At 47.5% G+C, this 10,969-nt stretch overlaps 1 protein-coding gene across 8 annotated transcripts in view; it reads left to right on the forward strand.

The window, feature by feature from the left end:
* The first annotated feature begins 1,948 nt into the window (after window positions 1-1,948).
* Erlin2 (ER lipid raft associated 2) overlaps window positions 1,949-10,969 on the forward strand; it is an 18,838-nt gene continuing 9,817 nt past the window's right edge. Inside the window, exons 1-9 of one of the 8 annotated variants that reach the window (XM_031339434.1) lie at window positions 2,596-2,708; window positions 3,074-3,317; window positions 3,563-3,684; window positions 5,673-5,754; window positions 7,646-7,692; window positions 8,123-8,184; window positions 8,328-8,513; window positions 10,575-10,648; window positions 10,802-10,860. In XM_031339434.1, the coding sequence (XP_031195294.1) occupies window positions 3,578-3,684; window positions 5,673-5,754; window positions 7,646-7,692; window positions 8,123-8,184; window positions 8,328-8,513; window positions 10,575-10,648; window positions 10,802-10,860 (617 nt within the window). In that variant the 5' untranslated portion in view covers window positions 2,596-2,708; window positions 3,074-3,317; window positions 3,563-3,577. The other 7 variants (XM_031339431.1, XM_031339429.1, XM_031339428.1 and 4 more) reach the window with 7 other exon arrangements.

Below are 10,969 nucleotides of genomic sequence, written 5' to 3' on the forward strand. Positions count from 1 at the left end.
ATGGGGTCTGATGCCCTCTTCTGGTATGTCTGAAAAGAGCAATGGTGTACTCATAGACATTAAATAAATAAATATTTTTAAAAAAATTAAAAAAAACTTTTTCAGACCAGGAGCAAGGGCTTGGGGGAGTGGGGACTTGCTATATAAACCTGACAACCTGAGTTTGCTCCCCTGAACCTATGGTGAAAGGAGAAGAATGGGGAACCTCTGACCATTTGCCATCCCAATGCAAGTATTTTGTCAAGATCTTTCAAGATGTTTGATTGGAACATGGCAAGTTTAGGCCAGCAGTTTTGGTTGTCAAGGGGATATTAGGGCCAGATCAACATCTAACTTGAGGCCCAATTGTCTGGAAAAAAAAAATTTATTTTTTAAGCAAGCCAAGACTATCTTTGGGAACACAGGCACTATTGCCTGTGTTCATTGGTCTAAAAATGGGCCAAGACCAGTTTCCCGCTCTGGAATGTCCTCCAGAGACACAAGTTTCACTGGAATTAAATTCCCAAGTGTTTCCAGAGAGAAGAATAAAAGACTCCTGAAGCTGAGTCAAATTCCCAGGACACTGCTGCAAACAAACGGGCCCTTTACCCACATGCCTTCTGAGCAGGGAAATGGCCGATGTTGGCTGTCACTCCAGAAATAGCGAAGACTGGCCTCTGGGGTACTGGAGGTCTCATCAGAGGGTAAGAGCGAGAAAGCTTACCAACTCTGCAAATGAGGACTCCAGACTAAAACCTTTGTTCCACTCACATACCAATGAGGCTGTTGGGAACTTCAGTAAGGACCTGACCTGCTTGCTGTCTAGCCTAGTGATCACTAAGGACAGAGTGGTCCTTGGGAGGGGAAGAAAGTTGAGAGACTGGAGACAGGGGATAGGATAGAAGGGGTTCTGGTAGGTATCAACACGTAAGAATATGTAAGAATTGTTTGTATGGAGAAACAAAAGCTGAGAATCCAGATGACCTCAAACAGCTGTAGGCATTTATTTAATGCCCAAGTGGTAGATTCTCCAGTTTGGACCACACTCTGACCAGGGCACAGGACCCAGTCACTTAGGAACCCGAGTTCAAGAGAATGCAGATTACATGCTTCAAGCCTCGGGTTTTGAAGTGGAAACGTTAGGGGCAGAATGGGGAGCTAGCCGGTTCCCTTAGACAAGCTGTTTTTGAAACTGCAGGGTCTGTTGTCTGCTTTTGCAGTCACTGGGTGCCTGTGATTGGGGGCAGCTGCTTTTCTTCTGCTGTCCCCGAACATCTGGCTTCCCAGAACTCTGAATTCTGTTTCAGTGACTTGGCTTTTGGGAGAAGACAAAGGGGTTCCTTTACTCTCCTTTTCCTGAGTCCTAAAATCGTCCGACATTGACCACTGGCCATTACTGTATGGAAAAAAGCCTTTTCATTTACTAAAAGCTGGAGTTAAAGCGGGCACTTACTTCCTGGCCTGCAAACAAAATGACTTCAGTGCCTGGTTTAGACATTTCCGGCTAAGGAAGCAGCTTGGGGAGAGAGGGCAGCCACAGAGCCCTTAGTTCCATCCCCAGGACAAAATGGGAGAAAAGACCCAATATGAATGTCCCAATGTCATGGTGCTGCAGGGTGAGGTCGTGTGAGGGCTTTAGGCTAGGAGAACCTTTTCTTCCAGGTCTACAAGACCCCGGGGTGCAGATGACGGACAAAAGCTCACCGTGGCATGTGTTAAGCAAGACAGGAAGCCCAAACTATTAAGGAAATGCTAAGGAAGTTTTCAACAACTGCTGTTGGCCTCCACACTCACAGAATTCAGAATCCGTTCATTAAAATCGAGACAATAATTCCTTGTTAATTACTTTATGTTGCTGTGGGGACCTCAAGGCCAAACAAAGCTCTCAGACAAGTATAAAGGGCAATTCAGAGTAGGACTGTTGACTGGCAACGTCATAATCTGCACGTTTGGAAGTTTTTTTTCCTTCTGCTGGTGCAGCAGGAAAGCAGAGAGCAGAGACGAGAACGCTGCCTCGCACCGGTACCGGCTCCGGAAGAAGAAAAGAAATCCAGCTCGACTTGAAACGAAGGAGAATCTCTAGCAATCTCCAAAGCCAGAGCCTCGGAAGGTGATATCAGAGTCCTGCTGTCCGGAGCCCACTCTGCCAGCCCTGTGCACCTGTGCCTTGGGTATCCTAAAACCCACAATCCCAGGTCGGCAGCCACCCGGGCCGGCTCGCGAGCGGCCCCTGGCGCCACCGCCGACCACGGCGGCTCGCAGCGCGAGGGGCGGGGCGGCCGGACGAGCCCGGGGGTGTGGGCGGGGTCTTCTTTGCGCGGACTGATGGCGTCATCTTAGCGACTGGCCCGGAAGGAAGTAGCGTGCTGAGGGGTGTGGCGGTTTCTACGGTTGCACGGGGGTTCAGACGTGTACGGAGCGCCCGGAGGGACAGCCTGGTACGCGGCCCCCGCCCCTCAGTGCACGATCGGCCTCGCTGAGGCTCGGGGGCTGGAGCTGACGTACTGAGCTCCGGAGCTCTAGCCCCCACCGCCCCTCAGCTCGCCCACCCGGGAGCAGAGAGAACCCCTGTCTGTCCAGTCCCCTGCCCACGGGTCCGAGCGGAAGCTCTTTGGACGTGTCTGTCTCGCGGGGGGAGGGCGGGGAAAGGGCAAGAGGTGGCTTGGGGTGGTAGTGAGGACATTTGCGGAGAGGACACCACTGCTGCTCGGTAGCTGAAGGCCGCTACGGTAAAATAAGTGAGACCTGAGAGGCGGAATCCGTGCCCTGGGCTGGTGTTGCCCGTCCGTCACTGTAGTTTTCCCAGACCATTCAGTGTTCAGGAAATGAGTTTCTACAAGTAAACTCGGTGGCATCTGGGTACCTGGACGTTTGGGGCACCCACCCCCACCCGCGCCCCGGAGTAGTCCAGAGTCTCCGACCTGAGACACCTCCAGTTTCCTATAACCATGGGGGCAAAGGATATGGGAGAATGTGTTTCGATTTTACTTTGAGGTCTGTCCCGATTAAGTTCAATGGAATAACAGAAAAGGTGGATGACAGACCAGAGAATCCTTCATCGGAACTCAGTTGCTTGCTGTCTCTCGCTCCCTAGAGTCTCAAGGGAATGACTGGTGGTTTCCTTCGAAATGGCAGGCAATTAGAAGGAGGAGGCTCTGACCAGAAATACATAGCCACAGCTGCCTATCATTTGACATCCTCTGTAATTTGGGCCAACACACTGCAGCTGCCTCTCTTCCTTACTAGTATAAGTGGCTCCATCTGACAACACATTAACAAGAAGTGAAGAGAAGGCTGTGTTTTTGAACCCCGCCCACCTGGCACCGAATCTCCCTTAGGTATAACTGTATCTGGAGCTAGTGCTCTTACGCTTCCATGGGAATTATACTCCTGCAATTAAGGAACGGGATGTTGACTGAGAACAAGGATACAGTGAGTTGTAGATCTGGCTAGTAGTGTGGGGCTACTACAGCAGGCTGCCTGGGAATCACTTTACATGCACTACAGCTGGGTGAGCTCCTCTCAGTGGTGCAGTGGCTCTCCTGTAGGTCAGGCTACACATTGTCCCATATCTTATTTCTAGGATACAGGTTCTCTGATGGCTCAGTTGGGAGCAGTTGTGGCTGTGGCTTCCAGTTTCTTTTGTGCATCTCTCTTCTCAGCTGTGCACAAGATAGAAGAGGGGCATATTGGAGTGTATTACAGGTAAGACAGAAACAGGTGGCTCCTTCACAGTTTATAAGCCAATGGCCACGAGTAAGAGCACATGTGTCTCTTAAGTTTGTAAACTTAAAATTGTCTTTAGTATCTTAAGGTGCTGCTGATATGGATTTGTGGGTTTAAAAACAAAATCTGAAGGAATCATTGCTCTTCCAAGATCATCTCTGACATAGTTTTCTGTTGCATCCCTTAAAGAATCTTGTCTCCACCCTGCAAGACTGCCTCTCCAAAAGTTGGCATAGTCCCAGTTCTTGGTGGCAACTTGAGACGTGTACCCTGCTAACTTGAGATACTGTTTTAAAGTGAATATTTCAAGAAAGTCTAAAGGCTCTGCAGGATGATTTGTATCATGGCAGCTTTCTGGGAGTGACGCCTAAAGAATCTTGAGTTACTTTCTTTCCAGTGACTTCTGTGAGCAAGGCTTTCATTTTAGGTTTTAGAAGGGGAATTTGCATGACTAATTGTTTGGTTTGTGGTTCTGAGGATCAAACTATAGGCTAATGCATGCTGGGTAGTTACCCTACCACTAAATATACCCCCAGCCCTTGCTGTAAACCTGTATGACACCACCACCTCTTCTGAGACAGGATCTTGCTATGTAACTCTGGCATGCCTTGAATGCTCTATGTAGACCAGACTGACTGGAACTCGGATCTCCCTGCCTCTGCTTCCCAGGTATTAGGATTAAAGCTGTGTGTCAACATGTTCACCTTGACCCCTCCTTTTTTATGAGCCCTATAATACTTATTGAGGACTGCCAATAGCCAGCTCTAAATGATCATTAATTAGAGTTGTAGCTCTGTGGGAAAGTTTCTGACTGACATACTCAAGATCCTGAATTTTAAAACATATGTCTTAAAAAGAAATGTAAACTTTCACTGATCCCTCTCTTTGGTAACTTATCTCTACCATCTGCTTTCATGTTTCCCAAAAGTTTTGAATTTTGTCACTCACATACAACTTGATTAGAAATATAATATATAAATATATTAGATATTTTATATGTATTGAAATGACTTTAAAATTATTCTCGAACCAAGTATAATGGCTCAACACCAGTCATTCCACCACGTGGGTTAGAGCTAAGGCAAAAAGATTACTATGAGTTTTAGGCCAGCCTGGGCCACATAGCAAGTGCTAGGCAAATCGGGGCTATGTAGCAAGATCTCTCTCAGAAATGGTAAGCTATCTCATGCCAGTCCCCAGATGATTCTGGACCTTGGTGAGATAAGGCAGATCCTCCTCCCTTAATAAATTCCACTTGCCTCTCCTAACATGGAGTCCTTGTCGCTTCCTGCTACAGTATATTTAAGGAGCAAGGTGTAGCTTGTAGAGTACTAGGATGTGTGATGCCCTGGGTTCAACCTTAGCACTGCACCCCAAAAATATTCTTTTAATTACCTGTGTCGCTGGATTCTAACAGTAATGCTGCTCATTGAAGCTGGGTGGAAGGCTCTGGGGCTCAGCACAGGCATAGCAGCTCTGACAGACTTCTCTCTGATCCCTTGGGAAGCCAGGGGCTCTGCTGCCGTTGGTTTACTTAGGCTACGTACTTACTTCTCCGGTGGAAAAAGTTTGACTAATGGTTTTATGTTTTCCATCAGGCTTCCTAGAATGTTGATATGGAAGGAAGGGAAAAGAGGTAGACATGTCACTGTACACTAAATTTTTATAGGAATGGAGAGATGGGTGGCCTATAAGTCAGGATCTAAGACAGTGGTTCACAACATTCCTAATGCTGTGACCCTTTAATAGAGTTACCCATGTTGTGGTAACCCCATCCACACAATTATGTTCATTGCTACTTTATATCTGTAATCTTGTTAGTTATGAACTGTAATGTAAATATCAGTGTCTTAAGTGACCCTTGTGGAGGAGTTGTTTGACCCAAAGGGATTGGGAGCCACAGGTTGAGAATCACTGATCTAAGACCCTCTCCTGGGTACTGAACCTGCCTTTCTCCTCCTCTACAGAGGTGGTGCCCTGCTGACCTCCACCAGTGGCCCGGGTTTCCATCTCATGCTCCCGTTCATCACATCCTATAAGTCTGTACAGGTATAAGTGGCTTATGTGGTACGGCTGGATCATTACAAATTTGGGTTGTTGACTAATACACAATTTGAAGTTATTTAGATGTTAGATGAATACTTTTTCAGTGACTGACTGAAGGGTTCTCTCGTTCTCTCCCCCTCTCCCTCCCTCTCTCTCTCCCTCTCTCCTTCTTCCTCTTTTCCTCTCCCTCCCTTCTCCCTCTCCATCTCTCCCTCTCCCTCTTTCCCTCTCTCTCTCCCTCTCTTTCTTCCCCTTTCTCCTCCTCTCTCTCCCTTTCTCTTTCCCTCTCTTCCCCTTTTTCCCTCTCTCCTTCTCTCTCCCTCTCTCTCTCCCTCTCTCCTTCTCTCCCCCTCTTTCTCCCTCTCTCCCTCTCTCCCCCTCTCTCCTTCTCTTCCTCTCTCTTTCCCTCTCTCTCCCTCTGTCCCTCTCTCTCTCTTTCTCTTTCCCTCTTTTTCTTTCTTTCCCTCTCCCTCTCTCTCCCTTTCTCCCTCTCTCTCCCTCTTTCCTCTCTTTCCTTCTCTCTCTCCCTCTCTCTCCCTCTCTCCTCTCTTTCCCTCTCTCCCTCTCCCTCTCTCTTCTCTCTCTCCTCTTTCCCTCTCTCTTCTCTCTCTCCTCTCTCTCTCTCTCCTCTCTTTCCCTCTCTCTCCCTCTCTCCTCTCTTTCCCTCTCTCTCCCTCTCTCTATTTCCCTCTCTCTCTTCTCTCTCTCTCCCTCTCTCTTCTCTCTCTCCTCTCTCTCTCCCTCTCTCTCTCTCACACACACACACACAGAGTCACGGGCTCTTATATAATATCACTTGATCACTGAAATAGATGAATAAAGCCATTGACTCACTTTGGCTAATCAGCTCCAAGTGGAAATTATTTCCTACTTTTGGGGTGGAGCTAAAGAAGAAATTTTTTAATGAATATTTAGAAGAAAAGTCTAGTGTGTGTGCATATTAAATCACAGGTTGCCATGACAGATGGAAATAAAACATGGAAGTTTCTTTACTTGTTTGAAATTCAAAACTGTAGATATAATTTCGTGGGGAGGAAGGTTTGGTTGGGTAGGTGCCAATGCCATGTAAAACCAGAGTAGGATAAGTTGTAGCCAACCTTTTCCTGACTGAGGTAGACTAAGCATCTCTAAAGTATATCCAACTAAGACAGGGCTGGAGAGATGGCTCAGCGGTTAAAAACACTGGCTGCTCTTCCAAAGGAACCTGGTTCAATTCCCAGTACCCACAAGGCAGCTTACAGCTCACAAATGTCTGTAACTCCTGTTCCAGCTGATCTTATTCTCTTATTCATGCAGACAAAACTAAAGTGTAAATAAAAATAAATTATATATTTTTTAAAAAGTGTATCCAACTAAGAAAACTCAGACTTCAAGAATAACTTTTAAAGCCAACCCAGCAAGGGACTGGGGGATGTCACACAGAGATAGAGGCTAGCTTACACCAGGCCCTGAGCTCAATTCCCAGCACAAAAGAGTGAAAGAGAACATTAAATGAACCCAGCAGAACACCCGTCTTCCCCTTGCCTTGCCGTGTGGCCTTCACGGTGCTTTGGGTGGTTTTCCTTGTCTGAGTCTCACAGATGCTGAGCAGAGACTGTATTCTGAAATGGGTCGAAAAGGAGTCTATGCTTCAGCAGTAGTGCTCTGCAGGCTCCAAGCTGTCATTTTTTTAAATGACCTCACCCCTGGCCATATGTGCTTCACATACAGTGATACAAGAGTAGGCACTTTTGCTTGGTTTCAACTTACAGACTGGGACAGTCATGTTTAGCAAGAGCAAAGCTCAATCCAATCAAGCCATCAGTTATGAAGACAAAGGCTTTGGGCCTTCCAAATAGTAGGTGGGCCTCTTTGTCACTGCCCATTTTATATTAATTGTTTCCTCTGTCTCCAGACCACTCTCCAAACTGATGAAGTGAAGAACGTACCATGTGGAACCAGGTAAGGTACCCAGAATAAGGCTGGTAAGCCCCAGCAAGTAAGCGAGGAGAGACGGGTGGCCACAGTGAGAGATGCTGTGAGGGAAAGGCAGCGCAGACTGAAGTGAAGCCAGGATGAGAGGCAAACTGCAGGCACCCAGTGCGCTCTGAAAACGACTTTGGAGTCATTCCCTTTGTTCTTCTCCACGTAGACAGAAGATACTAGTGACTCAGAAGATAGGAGCTACCCTTTCTTTCCTGACACTGCAAGGGTCTTACTGTGTCCTTGTGCAGGTCAGAAGCTCTGCATGTCTTCTGCTCAGAGGTGTGAGCTGCCTCACATTGCACAAACACTGTCCTTCTAGTGTTCACTCGTGTGTCTTAAGTCATCATAGATTTCACCAGATTCCAGAGCTCTCTGGTAATGTCTTTGTCACTTCTCCCTTCAATAGTGGCGGTGTGATGATCTACTTTGACAGAATTGAAGTTGTGAACTTCTTGGTCCCAAATGCAGGTATGTCTTCTAGCTTGTCCATACATGCGTGCACACACCATTTGTCTGAGCCCCACAAAAACTGGGAAGTACAGACACTGAGGACGTTCTGAGAAGTTTGGAGTCTTGGCTTTTCTTATGCTGAGCCCTCTGCTTCCCCGCAGTGTATGATATAGTGAAGAACTACACTGCAGACTATGACAAAGCCCTCTGCTTCCCCGCAGTGTATGATATAGTGAAGAACTACACTGCAGACTATGACAAAGCCCTCATCTTCAACAAGATCCACCATGAGCTGAACCAGTTCTGCAGCGTTCACACACTTCAGGAAGTCTATATCGAGCTGTTTGGTAAGAACGTGGTGCCACTCCACCCTTTTCTCTGAGGCCAGTCAGGCTCCAGCAACTCTCTCTGTCTACTTCGGAGCCACCACACCACAGAATGGGGGTACACAGCAGGCAGTCGTGAGAGGGTCCAGAAAATATCAAGAATAGCCCAGCATAGCTGTCTAGACCTGTAACCCCAGCATTCAGGAGGAAAGCAAGTTAAAGGCCAGCCTGGGCTACAAAGTAAGACTCTAAATAAGTAAGTACTCCACCCCCAAAAAATGAAAAGAAGAACAATGGGAAGATCCTTGGAGTAATCAGGCATAAGCATTGTAGTAAGAGTGGATAGAGCAGCCACTGCTGGCCTGAACAGCGGACTGGAACAGAAACGTCCTCACTGCCCCAGAATATTCTGTAATGAGAACATAGTGGTTTCTAGAAGAATCTTACAAGGATACAGTCTAATGTACTCTTTTTAAATTTTTTTTTCTTCTCTCATACAATTCATCCCATACATCCATAGCTTTCCCCTTCCTCCACTGCTCCTGGTCCCTACCTACCCCTTCTTCCCCTCTCCCCAGGATCCATTCTCCACCTGTCTTCCCCCAAGAGAAGTGTAGGCCTCCCAGAGACATCAACTAAACTCGGCACAATAAGACAAGGCACAAACCCTCATGGGGCCAAGAGCAAGAAAATGAGAGCAGTGTTGCAAGTAGACAGCAGAGCTGTGACCAGACCCCCTCCTCCCTTCTGCCCTGTCACTTGAGTGATCTTCCCACCGAGTGCAGGGAAACCAGTGTTGTGGGGTGAGAATGGTCGGTTCCTCCTCAGAAGTGAGGAGAGAAGTGTAGGATTTTTATACTTCCACATCAAGGTCTATCATTAGGGAAGTCAGAGCAGGAACCTGAAGACAGAAACTGAAGTGGAGTCTGTGGAGAGCACTGCTTACCGGCTTGCTTCTCACGCTTCACTCTGTATGTGTTTTTATAGAGTTCAGGACCACATGCGGGTGGCATGCTGCATGGTGGCCTGGGCCCTCCCATGTCTGTCATAAGCAAGTAAATGCTTCTATAACGTGCCCATCGGGTCAGTCTTCAGTGGAAGCAGATCTTCAGTGAGGCTCCTTTTCCCCATTGTCTTTAGTTTTTATTATGTTGACAAAAATAAACCAGTGTGGTATTTATTTCTTCTTGTACTCTTAAGCCCGTATCAGATGGAGGTGCTAATTTTATGCTTTCTCTCCCTCAATACTAAGAGGCGTGTGAGAACATATTCACATGTAGAAACATGACAAGCCCATGCCTACCATAGGGCAGGTGGGAATGGTTTTAATATTGTAACAGTCAAAACATAGTAATTAAGCATATCTCTCTCTCTCTCTCTCTCTCTCTCTCTCTCTCTCTCTCTCTCTCTCTCTCTCTGTGTGTGTGGGGGGGGGGGGGTTGCTAGGTAGAATCCCTGACCAGAGTATGCATGCCCAGCAAGTGCTCTGCTGCTCTGCCACTCTCCACCCTACCCCCAAACCAAAGGCTCATGTTTTGGTTGCTAGCTAGCTTCCATAGTCCTCAGTTTGAAATACATAAAAGGAAGGAGACTTGCTGTTCGCAGCTGACTAAAGCATGTGGCAGCTGACAATAATAGTGTGATTCTGCTCAGCTATCCCAGCCTGGTTCTGTTGACTTTTTCCAGCATCTCAGTGAGATCTCAGTGGTAGAAGGCAGGAAAAGGAGGCCCAGGCCAGAGAGGCAGCTTTAGTGTCGCTGTCACAGAGCAGGGCAGTGATGCCAGCTGAGAAAGGCTACTCAAGGAATGCTTTAAACCTGAGTTCTGTTTCTTAGCTTAGGCACCCTGAAAGGTGTGGCTGATGCTTTAAACAGTGAGGGTTTTGAGGCCAGAGTGATGATTATTTCTGTATTTCACTTCCATGGAGGACTGCTCTAGGGGCTCACCTCGACTTTCTGCTTAGGTATGCACACTGTGTTGGAGAGACTGCAGTGAGCTAGTGGTTTTGCTGGCTCTTTCCCCACACACTTCTCTCCCCACCTAGACAGTTTAACAGCTTCATTTGTGTCTCTTTGATTCCAGATCAAATTGATGAAAACCTCAAATTGGCTTTGCAGCAGGACCTGACGTCCATGGCCCCTGGGCTGGTTATCCAAGTAAGCATTGCCTTAGTGGGGAGCACCTGGATTTGACACTGCGTGCTCTCTCAAGGGGTGCTCTGTTAGCACAGCAATACCCAGAGCCCATTGGAGCTGATGTCCCTGACCATTACCGTCTTCCCATCAGTTATTATTTGTGCCCTTCTCCAGGCTGTACGAGTGACAAAGCCCAATATACCTGAGGCAATCCGCAGGAACTATGAATTGATGTGAGTATGCCCTGGCCTAAGCTGACCACGATGAGCGCCCAGCCCAGCACAGCACAGCCTAGTACAGCCCAGCACAGCACAGCACAGCACAGCACAGCACAGCACAGCA

Source organism: Mastomys coucha, unplaced genomic scaffold (assembly GCF_008632895.1).
Source record: "Mastomys coucha isolate ucsf_1 unplaced genomic scaffold, UCSF_Mcou_1 pScaffold22, whole genome shotgun sequence".
Lineage (NCBI taxonomy): Eukaryota > Metazoa > Chordata > Mammalia > Rodentia > Muridae > Mastomys > Mastomys coucha.